This window comes from Lathyrus oleraceus, chromosome 3 (genome assembly GCF_024323335.1).
Source record: "Lathyrus oleraceus cultivar Zhongwan6 chromosome 3, CAAS_Psat_ZW6_1.0, whole genome shotgun sequence".
In the NCBI taxonomy this organism is placed as follows: Eukaryota; Viridiplantae; Streptophyta; class Magnoliopsida; order Fabales; family Fabaceae; genus Lathyrus; species Lathyrus oleraceus.
Window position 1 is genome coordinate 232559908 of NC_066581.1, and position 15119 is coordinate 232575026.

Here is a 15119-nt window from a genome sequence, read left to right on the forward strand (position 1 = left end):
GATGAATTGATGATTGAGGACACTCAAATAAGTTCAAATATGCATGAAATGATGAATGAAATAACTTCCCTTGATTGCATTTGACCATGGGTTGAGACTGCTTCATGAGCAAGGCACAGTTGATGAACAGATGAATTAGAGTTTCCTTGGGAAACAAGCCTCAAACCCCTTGATTTGCTTTGATCAAAATGATGAATTGAGATACTTGGGAGACATATTTTATGGATGAGAGCTTTGGGAACCAATACCATGCTTTCTTTCATCTTCAATTGGCCATATCAATGTACATAGGATCTCCTAGAAGCTTTGGACCTTGTGACTGCTCAAGCTACAAACAAGAGATGTTAGTGACATATTTTTGTGCTTTTGGTTAGTGAAATAAAAATGAGAAAAGCAATAATATACAATTCAAGCATGCTTGGTGATCTCAAACCAACTCACAAAAGAGATCCCACCCAAAGGTAAGAAGCCAAAATGCTTATGATCCTTGAGGCAATGCAAATGCAATTTTATGATGCCATGAGGGATCTTAGGGTCAAAATTGGGGTCTTACAGTGATATATAAATCTTTCGCAATTATTCACTATACATTATAATGAGACCAAGCTACACAAGTTTTTAATTTTTTTTATTTGTGAAATTTCTCTTTAAAATGTGTATATGAATTTTTTTGCCTTGTGTTGATTTTATATTAGGTAAATTTAATTTTTTGATAAAAAAAATTTCACTCAAAATTGCATTAGTATATATATTACCTTGTCAAACTTAAATTTTTTGAAAATCCTTCATATTTTGGGCTGTGCAAAGCTACTGTTTTTTTTCACTTTTTTCTTAGAGTAATCGGTTACTCCAAATTGGGTAATCGATTACCCTGCCTGTTTTTGCCTTCCTCACACGTTTTTCATCTATGTAATTGATTACCCTTTTTAGAGTAATCGATTACCACTGTTTCTTCCAGAATTTTTTTTAAAATTTTTTAACACATGTGAATTTTTGTCATAAAGAGTACTTTTGGTCTTAAGAGTCGATATGTCGGAAATTGACTGAGTTGGCCATTTCTTTTTTTCTATTCACTAGTTTATGGTTTTAAGTTAGTACATTTCTAGTTTCTTTTAAGACTATGCTAAGTCCATTGACTTTTTATGTTTTATCTGTCTTTCCATTCCGTACTAAGTTTGGTTTATATTATGTTTGTATTATCTTTTGTTTCATTCTTGTGTTTTGTGGTGCTTGGTGTATGTTGTTTGCATATTGTTACTTATTTCACCCTTTTTGTTAATGACAAAGTGGGAGAAGAGATTGTTATTATATTATTTCTTTGTTTTCTGTTTCTCTCTAACAAAATGCAGATTTCAAAAGACTCCTTAGATCATAAATTAAGGGGGAACATCAATTAAGGGGGAGCATTTGCTAGAGAAACATGCTTGGATTGAACTTTCATTTTTTTTGGGTTGTCATCATCAAAAAGGGGAAGATTGTGAAGACATGACTTCTCAAATGTTTTGATGACGACAAACTTCTCTACAAGTGTAAGATTGATTAACAAAAAGGATTGATCAAGATTCAAGCTCATGAAGGAAGTTTTCAACTAAATGATCAAGTCTCGATGAAACTCATGAAGATTTGTATTTCAAATGAATAGGTATAACACTTGACCTCTAGATGATTATACAAGTGTTCAAAACATGTCTCATTCGTGCCATAATCATTGGAAGTAATTTTATGCATCAAATAAATCATAACACTTCTTTTTTTAAGCTATTTTTCAAATATGGGATGAAGTAATTGATTATCCATTTTAAGGTAATCGATTACTCTGTGAAAAATTCAAAGATTTTTGCACGTTGGAGGCAAGTAACCGATTACCCATATTAAGGTAATTGATTACCACTAAACCAGAGGCAAAAATCAGTGCATCTCTTCATGGAAACTTTTCTATTTTCTTTACCATGAACCATGACATCCTTTGGATAATTGCATAAATTTGAGGAGGTGTTTAGACAACTTATATACACCATTTTTTTCAGATTTCAAATTCACCTCCTTGCAAAAATTTCAAATCAATTACTTATATTCTTTCAAACATTTTTTAAGTGCTCTTCCAAATTTTCTTAAGAGTGAAACCTTGCATAAACCTTCTTTTTAAGCATCATAGTTTCATTCCATACAAAGAACACTTGTATAATTATTGTGAGAATTAAGTGTTACAAAGGAGAAGATCAATTGATAAATTGATATACTTCAAATTTTCAACTATTTCATCTTCTACAAAAATTCAGAATTGTATCTCTTGATTACAACTTATTTTTAGGATTGTTAAGAATAAGTTTGTAAGGTTTTATCCTTGATATCCGGTGTGTGGATGCAAGAGGTCCTTTTGTGAGAATTTGAGTCTCGATTGGACTTTAAACATTGTAAATCCAAGAGGATTGTTCTTGGTGTGTTAGAATTAGATAGAAAGGCCTTAAGGTGTCTTGTCTAGGAATCTAACATTATAGTGAATTCTCTTTCGTGTTGAAAGGGGAGTGGAGTACTCTCGATCTGTGAGGGGAACCACTATACATCGTGGTGTTCTTTACTTTCCACATTTTACCGCTTTTCATCACATAAGCATCTCAAGAAAGTAAAAATCAATAAACCGTAAGAAATCCAGAAAATCGTCTAAGTGCCTCATTCACCCCCCCCCCCTCCCCTCTAAGGCACTCCTTAAACTTACATGTCTGAGGTCTTGGAAGATGCGTCAAATCGAAGCTACATTTTAGACCATCGCAATCAATTAACGAAGTAAACTGTATGAGAGAAATTGAAGAGAAAGTTGCTAAACAGATAAGGGAGGTATTAGAACAAGAGCGGGAGAAGTCGAATCAAGAGGAAAGGGAGGAGAGAGAGAGAGAGAGAGGATGTTGCAGGAGGAGCGAGAGAGGATATTGTAGGAGGAACATGAGAAGATGTTGCAGGAGGTGCGGAAGGAGCGGGAAAGGTTGGTTGAGGTTGACTGAGAGAAGTGTACCCACAATGTCATTAAGGTATAAGTATAGTTTAAAATATATATGTTGTATGATGTTGTTATTGTTTGTGTATTTTAGTATTTATGTTGTATTTGGTTGTTTTTATGATGCAAAAATTGAAATCAATAGGTGTACTCAACCACCCAAATCCAGATCAGTTGGGCATGCCTAAGAAAGTAGTTGAGAAAGTTGTTATGGATGGTGCAGGCATGAAAGATAGTTGTCATGCCTCGGTTCACAATATTGAGACCACGCCACCTCAACTAGATAACACTCATAGACTATCTAGTATGATGGACGAGATTCCACACGTCCGCGAGTTTTAATTAAAACATAAACCGACACAAGAATATATGCTTCATAAGAGTTGTATTATGAAATTTTTGAAGAGAGATGATTGACTATACATATCTGTAATACAATTATGGTGCTCGTAAGTATAATTTCTACAGTGATTTCAATTTATATTCATTGTTCTCATACTTTAACATAAAGTTTTGACATTTACATTAACTTTTAATTAGGGTTCTGCATGAGATGTGTGTTGAAAAGAAATTGAAAAAATATTGTTTCATAGATCTATTAAGCATTCAATTTCAAGATAATTCAGCAAACACTATCATGATGCATATATAAAATAAGTTGGTAAGAAAAATAAAGATTGTTGCATGACACTGCTTATCCATAAGTAAGTATATGCTTTAATTTGTGTTTTAATTTATAAATCAATTTTATACGCATTATTAACTATTCTGAGTGTTTATGTAGGAAACATTGATAATTAACTATTTTATGTTTGAATCAAAATACTATAGTTATGTTATGTTCGTTACGCTATCATCTTAATGAACATATACAAAAGGTTTTGGGCGGGTAAGTGATATTATTTGTAGTACTCAAATTTTACCTTTAATTTTGAAAAGTTTTTATTCATTTCAATGGTTTTTATTCATGCTTTACTTTTACCGACATGTTGAGCTATGGAGGGATACAATTTTGTAAAACGTAATATACCTCTAAACACTATGCCAAATAAGGGAAAAGGGGGCGCTTATTTTGGCCTATAACAGCGCTTTTAAGCGCCCTCTAAAGTGGCGCTGGCATAGGTAAAGACAGCGCTTTGTTTTCTTGGAGAAAGCGCTGTCTAAAGTGGCCCTTTAAGGGCCACATTATAGTGCGCTTTCAGAAAAAAGCGCCCTCTGGAGTGGTCCATAAAGGGACACCTTAGAGGGCGCTTTCTGGAAAAAGCGCCCTCTAAAGTTGTCAATGTAAAGTGTTTAGAGGGCGCTTTCTGGAAAAAGCGCCCTCTAAAGTTGTCAATGTAAAGTGTTTAGAGGGCGTTTTCTAGACAAAGCGCCCTCTAAAGTTGTCAATGTAAAATGTTTAGAGGGCGCTTCCTACAGAAAGCGCCCTCTAAAGTGTTAAGCGCCCTCTAAAGTTGTCAATGTAAAGTGTTTAGAGGGCGCTTTCTGGACAAAGCGCCCTCTAAAGTTGTCAATGTAAAATGTTTAGAGGGCGCTTCCTACAGAAAGCGCCCTCTAAAGTGTTAGTTATTTTAAAAAAAATTGTTTGAAAAACAGTGGATATTTAATTGGTAACCTGTTCGCATGCTGCAAAAGTGTAAAATTCATATTGATTTCATCCTTTAATCCAATGTTATACACCATTAATCCATTGATATATACAACATGAATCCATTTATATACAACATTAATCCTCCATATATACAACATAATATATGATTCTTTGATCAACAATATACAACAACATATTCATGATTTAGTAAAAGTACAACAACAATATACAACATATATACAACAACAGCATACAACAACAACATTCCATACATATATGTACAACAATATACAACCTAGCTATATGATTCTTTGATCAACAATGAATTGACACAATTCATCCTTCATTTCATCCAAATGAGCTCTTGAGTAAGATTTGTATTCCTCAAAGTACTACAATTAAGAGAATAAAACATATTCATGATTTAGTAACAAATTAGATGAAATATCCGATAATATTAAAATAAACCCTAAGTTATTATTCCATATCATTTTTGGGATGTCTATACGATTCAACGCAATGATATCTCTCATAAATCTCAATACAAAAAATTCGCAATCGACCGAATTATTTTGCTGAGGACACTACACAGAAAAACAAACAATATATATATATATATATAGTTAATTTCTTACAAACACTATTATAAGCAAAAAAAACAAACACTATTATAAGCAAAAATAAGATACTTAATATATACCTGAACTCTGATCCAGGTAATGTCCTTCCTATTGCGATAATTCTTTTTCGATCTAAATTTTATTATTGCCCTAACAAAATAAAAACGTATATTGAGATCAATCTGACAGACATAATTAAATATACAAATACACACGAATATTTAGGGGAATTTCACTTACGCGTCAACCGTCTTCTTCATACTCGGATATTTACTCCAATCACCCGATAACGAATCGAGATAATACACTATTAGTCTCGAAAGATCCATAGCAACCAACACCCAGTGACCACTGTAAAATAAAACAAAAATTTAGATGAATGAAAATTTTCTACGTAAAAGATATACATAGATTAGAATGAAATTATTAGAAAGAAAATCTAACCCGTTGCCAGAATTAAACGGTAAAAAATACAAACTGGGTGTAGTATTATCGTCGGCCGCCATGAATCTATCGACTAGATCATTCTTTACGGATGTTGGATTTTTCATTATTAACGTTGCGTTGATACGGGAAGCAGCAATAAAATTGAAACGGTTACACAATTCCGTTCCCCGCAGCAATGTTACATACATATACCTTAAATAGAAACATAATAAACATTAGACTACTCATTGAAATGTGTAAATAAATTGTTCAACTAAGTAAATTATAGATTGATCGGAGTACCATATGTATGTATGAATGACAGCGATGCCCAATTCGTCGTGTTCAAAAAGTTGTTGCATGTCCTCCTTTGCAATTATTTCGAAATGAGCAGCTCCGAAAACACCTTCATCAAAATCTATACTACGAATGGCCCCGTGCATAATATCGGACTCATTCACCATTTTCTCAAGACGCATCATAATTTGAGATTTTGTCCCGGACGTCGTTGGAGGAATATCGTTACCAGCTTTTTTCAACTTTCGACCGGGAACCTAAAAATTCATATAAATTAAATCATGACTTTTTGTGATGCAACAGAATCGTTGCGTATATAATTCAATAGGTATATATATTTGTACCTCTTTTAGAGATGCAACCGACTCGATGCGTCTTGAAATCCCTTTACCAGCTTTATGCGTGGGTCTTGTAGGAGTCTAACATTACCATGTAATAAGGATTGATTAAATATCATAATTGTAGCTGAATTGAAATGTGAATACTAAAGATTCATAATCATTTAGAACATATATACCTCGGCATCTGGGAAAATTAGATCTGACGGCCATCCAACAAAGGATCCGACTGCTTCTCGCATCAACGTTGTCTCTAAAACAACGTCAGGTAATGGTAGAAGCGCGTCGGTATCTAATACAAGGTCAACCGAAACTTTCATATATCCCACCGGGAGGGGATTATGGTGAAGTAATTCACCCGAAGTGTTGTGCACTTTTCCCTTGCCAACCATGCGATAAGTTGGTGACGATAGATACAGCTGACAAGGTGAAATGCCCTAAACCAATAATAAATGTTATTGTTAACGTGTATATGTGTCAAGTAAAAAAGTGTTATTTTAATTTCATAATAACATATATAATTACCTCGGGAAATTTCGGTTGACAATTGATACTAGCTCGGTCACTAGTATCTTTTGCCTCGGAGGCGCACCTTTCCTCTCTATACCTTGCATTCTCGTTTTGCAGTTGGAGTACTTGTGCCCTTAACTCCGCCAAGGTCTCCATCACCTCTTTGTTGGTAGGATTTTTTGTTTTTGGTTTTTTATAAAATGACGACGGAGTCACACCAAAACCCTTACCCCTCACACGACCGGAATACTCAGGAACATTTAGTACTCGACTAAGTACGCTCCTGCAATCCTGGACCTCGGTTGAAGGTAAGGTTTGGGATAAAGTCTCCTGAAATATTATTAGAGGAGATTAAAAATGAATTATATGTCTAACAAAATTTTCGATATAATTAAAGAAATAATGTTACATATACTTACACATTCGTCATAAACAGTTTGGACCGCTTCAACGACAGCCCCATCCTTCCCAACCCGAGCAGCCTTCCATAATACGTGTTCCGGAAGAGATGTTGCGTCACTTTTCTCCTCGGCTAGCTACACATTGAATTAGATTATAAGATCATCAATTATAACATATTGTGACAATGTATAAGCTCATAGCATTTGAATATACTCACAATTCTTTGTTGTAACCGTGCATATCCCGTACGCCCTTTTTTGTACGGATACGCGGGTTTTAATGCCCTTTTCCGATTTATGTCGCTTACTTCCTGGATAAAAAAGTTTAAGGCATATTAGAACCAAGTAACTTAACAATTGTATAATACCATAATTAATAGACATTACATGGAATTTTTCGTTTCTTCGTTTGGCGACAAAGTTATTCCATTCATCGGCTGAAATAATCTCGGCATACTTCATTGGCCGTTCTGCTTCAACAAATTTTCCTTCCTCATCCTTGAGAAATTTGTTGGACAAAAAGGATTGAAATCCTCGGAGTCTTTTTCCGGCCAATTGAATACAATATTTTTGCCGGCTTTCATCGATATGAAAGGATCTCTAAAAAACATACACATGGAGTGTGTTATTATAAAGTAATATTATAACAATATATGGTCAACAAATAGTCAACAAAAAAAACATATAACAATATATGGTAAGTACCTGTATCTCCGACCATATTTTTTCTTTGCCAACCTTCAAGTCCGGACTTCTCCAATTATCACATGTAATCGGAATATGTTGTCGAACAAGGAAACCAATGTAACTTGCCAACATTGAACCGTTAGGCTCAATTAGTTGGTCTTCAGCACTCCAATGTACTTCAAATTTTACACCCTTGTCTCTTGCACGAATGATTGACTTCATAACAGTCAATCCTCGTTTGATTTCTTTTTCAACATTGTTACGTGATCCATTCGCGTCATGGGTATCGTCTTGGTTAGCCATTTTATCTGTAATATAGAAATGATTCAATAAGACCCAAGTAAGACAATGATTCAATACGTGAACACATTCATATACCTTCCATTTCTCTCATGTTACAACAATCTAAACTCTTTTTTTTTATCATTATTGAATACAAACTCACACACACCTACTGCATGCAAAAGACCAATGCAAACTTATGGTGTTTGGAACATGAACAAACTTGCATCCATAATCATCAAACTTCCAAGCACAAGCTCAAACACACTTCAAATGATATCAGTTTTCAATCAGAAATAAAAAACTCAGTTTGCCCTAAACAACATTAATCAACATAATGCACAAAATGTAAAACTAAGTTTAGAAAATGCCCTAATCAAACACATGAAGAAAGTGAACGGTAACGATGGAGAAGAGAAATACCTTCAAGGTGACGGTAACGATGGAGAAGAAAGTGAACAGTGACGGTGGACGTGAACGTGAACGCAGCAGCAGAAAAAGGCGACGACGACGATGACGGTGAGGGAGGGAGAACGAACGGAGGACGAGAGTAATCGCAGTAGAGAGTAATCGCAGTAGAGAGAAAACCCAGTTACGTAAACGAAATAGCTTATAGAGAGGGAAAATAAAGAGACATGCAGTATATGTTATAATTTTTTTGTTTACTAAAGGGGACCTTAGAGGGCGCTTTTGTAAAAAAAGCACCCTCTAAAGGGGGCCTAAGAGGGCGCTTCTGAAAGCGCTCTCTAAGGCTTTCCAAAAGCGCCTTCTAAACTGGAAATGTACATGGACTTAGAGAGCGCTTTTTTAAAAGCGCCCTCTAAGGGTAACCTTAGAGGGCGCTTTCACTAAAGCGCCCTCTATTGTTGTCCCTCCATTTCCTCATTATTTTTTTTTGGCTTCACTTTAGAGGGCGCTTTGTTACAAAAGCTCCCTCTAAAGGGGGCCTAAGAGGGCGCTTCTAAAAGCGCTCTCTAAGGCTTTCCAAAAGCGCCTTATAAACTGGAAATGTACATGGACATAGAGAGCGCTTTTTTAAAAGCGCCCTCTAAGGTTACCCTTAGAGGACGCTTTCAATAAAGCGTCCTCTATTGGTGTCCCTCCATTTCCTCATTATTTTTTTGCTTCACTTTAGAGTGCGCTTTGTTACAAAAGCGCCCTCTAAAGTGCGCTGTCTATTCCAATAGTATGCTCCTTATTTTTTCTCTTCACTTTAGAGTGCGCTTTTGTTATAAAGCGCCCTCTAAGGGGCGCTGTCTATTCCAGTTTTTGGCGTAGTGAAAAAGTCAAAGTTCATAGAACCTCATGTAAGTATTACTTGTCATTTTTAACATTCTTTTATTTTCTCTAATACATTAGTTGTACTTTGTGTGTATTAATTAGTAACTATATAAACATTATTTGGAGTCACATAAACAAGCCAACAACTATGAATGTGGATACTATGTGATGAGAAATATGTTTAATATTGTCTCCAGAGACATTATAAATTCATGGACTAAGGTATTAGCTATCCATATACATGTAATTTATGTATATTTGTTAAGTTAATGTTATTTTTATTAGTTTATCATAATTTAAATTTTGTTCAAATTATAGGGGTTTAATGACGAAATATCATTTTCACGAAAAATATATAGACGGTATCTGATCACATTGAGCCGTGAAGAGCCTCTCACTTCACGTGAACATATCTCCTAAATAATCTCAAAATGCCACGGTATAGAATTTCTCACCACCTTGAACAAACACTCACTACCAAAACGTGTTATATATCTAATATGACCTCTAAATCTCCCCACCTTTACAAAAGAAACATGCACACCTGTGTTTTTTTTACCCGTTCAAACTTGATTAAATGCTTGATTCTAAACAACATTATTATTTTTGTTATTTCTAACCATAATTACGATCTTCTCAAGAACAGAAAACAAATTTACTCAATCAACTATATCACCTTGAACAATTAGCAAGAACTTGATATCTCAATCAATAGCGTATCGAAAGCAGGGCGGAACAATTAGCAAGAACTTGATATCTCAATCAATAGCGTATCGAAAGCAGGGCGGAACGAATTAACGAATATGCTTTAATACCATCAAAATAGTTTTCATGAACACATTTGAGAGAAAGCAAAAAGATAAATCTCGAATTTTCATTATTAATCAAAAACTTATATGGGCAACGACTTATATACAAACTCTCTAATATTGTGTAGGCATGACTAGTTGACTAACTAAATCAATTCCAAATAAGAGTTTAACTAACTTCAATTAAAATGCAAATTCAAATTTAAAATAGGAAACTAATTAATTAGTCTAACTTACTTGAAGCACAAGAAACCGAATCAATCACTCTTCTTCATTTAGTTATGTATGCACCCCTTTTAATAATTGTAATGTTTAATATATAACCATAATAAAATGTTATTTATATATTTAAACATACACTATACCGTATTTTATTAAACAATAAAATATTATAATAATAAAATATTATTTTATAAAAATATATTAAAAAAAATATTTTTTTATTTTTTATTTAAGTATATTGTGTGATTAACAAATTTTATAATTTCATTAATCAATATTTAACATTTTATTAATCAATTTTATTTTACTATTTTTATATTTGGGTGTTAATTAACTCACTTCATAACTTCGTTAATCAATTTTTTATATTTTATTAACCAATTTTATTTTACCACTAAAAACTATTTTTAATATCTGAGCATTTATTAATCAACTTTACAAACTTATTAATCAATTATTTACATTTCATTAAGCAATTTTATTTTAATATACAAATCATTGTTCATGCCTAATATATAGACACTGTTTACAGGATACTGTTCATATGCACGCACTATTCATATAATACTGTTCATGAACTGTTCACACTACTATTTATATAGGGATTTACTATTCATCATATTTGTAAAGAGTACAATCTACGGTGTAGGTGTAAATTAGAGCGTAAAAATAGGCAGTATTGTTTTTATAATTACATACTTTTCTCTTTTATATTTCCCCACAACCACTGGCCCTTGCCACTTCTATAAACACTCTTCACATCCACACACCTCCCTCTCTTTCCCTTACCTTACCTTGCTAGCACACGCACAGGCAATCCATCTTTCATCCTCAAAGTTAAAGACAAAACATGTTCAGGACACTTGTCTTTCTCCTCTGCAACAACCTCAAACCTTTCCATCACAGAAGCTGCAATTGACTTCATCTGAATATACGCCATTTCCTTCCCCAAACACATCCTAGGACCCGCATGAAACACCGGAAACCGAAACGGACTCTCACTTCTACAAACACCAACACCACCATCATTCTCATTTTCTAACCACCTCTCAGGTTTAAACTCATTACAATCCTTCCCCCACACACTCTCCAATCTCCCCATAGCATAAGTATGGTAAGAAATAAACCAACCTTTCGCAATTCTAGTCCCGTCCGGCAAAACGTCGTCGTTTAAACACGCCTTCGTATCAACCGGCACTGGCGGGTACAATCTCATTGCCTCCGTAATTGCCGCATGTAAGTATTGCATCTCCTTCAACTCCTCATAACCAAACGATGCCGCTTCATCTTCACTTCTTGAACGCACTGTTTCTATTTCTTTGATTATTTTTTCTTTAATGTCGGTTCTGGAAGATAAGATCCAGAAGAACCAACTCAAAGCAGACGACGTCGTATCACGTCCAGCAAGAATAAAGCTTATTACGATATCACGGAGAAACTCCGGCGAAGCTTCTTCAGTTCTGATGAAGCGTGATAACAAATCTTCACCTTTTGTGGGACCCTCTTTCGCTTCCATTCTTGACCGTATGATCTCGTCAGCGAATTCATGAACAGTTGCGATTGATTGTTTCAATCTCCGCTCTGTTCCAACGTTGAGAATCTTTTTCACTTTCCATAACAACGGGAGAAGAGACATGAACCTTCCAGAACTTAACACTGCTGCTTCTTCGAAAGCGCGCATGAAGGAGGCGCTTCCGGTGGTGCCGTCACCGCCGAGACAACCAGGGTCGACGTTGAAGGCGAGTTTGCAAACGTTATCGAATGCGAAACATTCTAAAAGGTCCTGCAAATCAAGGATTTCGTTTTTCTCGGTTGCTTTTGAGAGAATAGGAATGAGCCTAGTTTGCGTTTCAACTGTTACATTTTCAACGATGAAGTTTCTTAGAGACTTGGTGTTGAATTCGTAGCTGGCAGTTTTTCTCTGAAGCTTCCAGAGATCACCGTCTGAGTTGAAGATTCCGCTGCCGAGAAAATCTTGGAGGAAACTGATGAATCTTTCGCCTTTAGGGTAGTTTTCGAATTTGGTTTTTAAAATATGCTGTATGTTTTCTGGGTTGGCTGTTATGATGCCGTGTATTCTTCCGGGGCGAATGAAGACGGCGGTGTTGGTGGGACAGTCGCGGAGGACTTGGGTGGTCCATTGGAGGAAGCGGTGGCGGTTTGATATGAATTCAGGTAAAACTCCAACGAAAGGGTAGGTTTTGAAGCCGGGTTTGTTTGATATGGTGAAGAAATGAAAGTAGAGATAGAGGAAGAGAACCGAGAGAATGGGAATAAGAAATGATTGGAGGGAGAAGAAGAGTTCCATGGTTTGAGGTGAGTTGATGGAGTGATAAGATGTGTAATATGCTAACTTGTGTGTGGTGTGTGAATGAATGATATGTAAAGTTGTGAATTGTGAAGATGTAAAACGAAGGAGATAAGCACAATTTATATGTATAAATAATCAAATGAAAATATCTATCGTCGCCAATTTTATTTATTTATTAGAATATTCTTTTTTTATAATGTTTAAAAAAAATTATTTTAAGGAAATTTAAGAATAAATTATAAAAACATTAACTATGTGATTCTAGATCTAGTATTTCTTAAAAAGTTATTTTGAATTAATTTTATTATAGTTAAATAAAGAAGAAAATTATGCGCAAATTATAGAAATCTTTTTGAATTTTTTTTAAATAACCTATTTTTTCAATTTAAATTTTAAAATAATTATTTTTTCAAAATATTTACTGAAAAACCATATTTCAAAAACACATCTAACCTAGACGTCAATTGCATTGGCGCATCCAATGAAAATGTTAGTCGTTGACGACACATGCACTAGCGAATCAATGGCCTGGGCGCCAGTAGGATTGATGCATGCATGTTGTATGCATGTGTAGGCGCCACATGCAATGACGTATGCATAGTCTACTCTATCTGTGCGTCAATGCATGTGGCTACTGCTCCACCACTGCATCTATAAATACACAGCATCACTCTCCCATAATTTTTCATACAACTTCTCATCCTCTTCTTCCATTTTCCTTCAATCTCCTTCGATTTTTTTAAAATGTCTTCATATTCATATTCGTGTCATTATATTCACAAGAACAATGTCAACCCACCCAAACCCAACGACCAACCTCACACCATCACCCTACCATATACACCCAAGAACAATGTCACTCACCGAAACTCAAACCAGGAACCAAACTCTAACCACCAACAACCATACGCAGCCAACACATATGTCTATAGCCTGGATGATTCATACGATTCAACCGCATGTCATCATAACCCCCCACTTATGAACACTCAATCATTGTTTGACTTTAATCACCACATGAACCATTACTTTATTTCCAAAACGATTCACTGTCCAAATTCGGGTAACCATACCGTCCACAAACCACACAACCACAACGACTCAACTACGACAACAAGGGCACCGAACTTAATTATGGTAACACAGTTCGCGATAACTCCTCATAGCTATTTGGGAGAAATGATGACAAATCTGTCAAATACCGCTAGACCTTCCACCGAACCTTCACACCATCCACCATTGCATCATGTCAGCACTTAAAGACCCCAAACACCTTAGGAAAACTGTGGGACACCTCGAAAGGCTAACGCATCGTGATATGGAACAGGGGGGCATTTCAATCGGACGGGTCATTAATTTTCTTGTCAACTGTTATGTATTTTAACTTTATATCATAATATTAATAATTATTTTTTATTTACCTATTTATTTTATTTATTTATAAGTATAAAATATAAATATTTTAAAAAAATTTATATACAACATGCATTACATGCAATGACACATACACATGATATATAGTAAGTATGCGCCAATTGCATTGACTTCATTGCATGCATGCGTCAAGGGTATGAGCGCCTATGCTCATTTACAAAATGAATGCGTCAATCCAACTGGCGCATGCTTCATGAAAGATGGTTATCTTGGTGAACATTTAAAAAAATGATTACTTTCGATTTTTAATTGAAAAAATAAGTTATTTAAAAAAAATTCAATCTTCTTTTTAAGAAAATGTTTTTGATGAAATTTAAGAATAAAAAAAAAAATTATGTGGAGACTTTTTGAAAAAAAATGTTTTTAAATAACTTTATTATAGTTAAATATATATAATTTGTTTACGCTGAAAAATGGTAAATAATGGTTGGTCTCCAAATATATGGATTACTTGCAGGATCAACTAGTGAATCCTATGACATAGTGCCTAAGAACCTAGTTATTGTGGATTTCTTTGTATCTTAAGATTACTGGTTTCGACTAGGTCGAAGGGAATGTGTGAAAATGATACTATACTGAGTATCTCGACTTCTTGCAAAAAGTATAAATAAAAAATGACAATGTTGAATGTACTTGAATGAAAGTAATAGCTGGAAAAGAGATTAAGTTGAAGAAAGCAATGTAAATTGAATAATTTAGAAAACTTTGCATTGAAGAATAAACATGGTATTTCATCTGCGCTTACATTCTCCCAGCCATTCGCTCGTTTCTCTTAACGCTGATACTTGGAGTTTTTAGTGAGATTTATGTAATATAATGAACACCCTAATTCAATATAATGAACTACTATATATATAAGTGTACAATTACTACCCCTTAACGCTCATTTCCCCCTGGTTCGCCACGTGCAGTTTTGCA

The 15119-nt window shown here is 34.7% G+C and overlaps 1 protein-coding gene across 1 annotated transcript; it reads right to left on the bottom strand.

The window, feature by feature from the left end:
* Positions 1–11024: 11024 nt before the first annotated feature.
* LOC127126513 (cytochrome P450 94A1) lies at positions 11025–12872 on the bottom strand. The gene has a single exon (XM_051055447.1). It carries the CDS (start codon positions 12762–12764, stop codon positions 11247–11249), a length of 1518 nt encoding a protein of 505 aa, XP_050911404.1. The 5' UTR covers positions 12765–12872; the 3' UTR covers positions 11025–11246.
* Positions 12873–15119: the final 2247 nt, after the last annotated feature.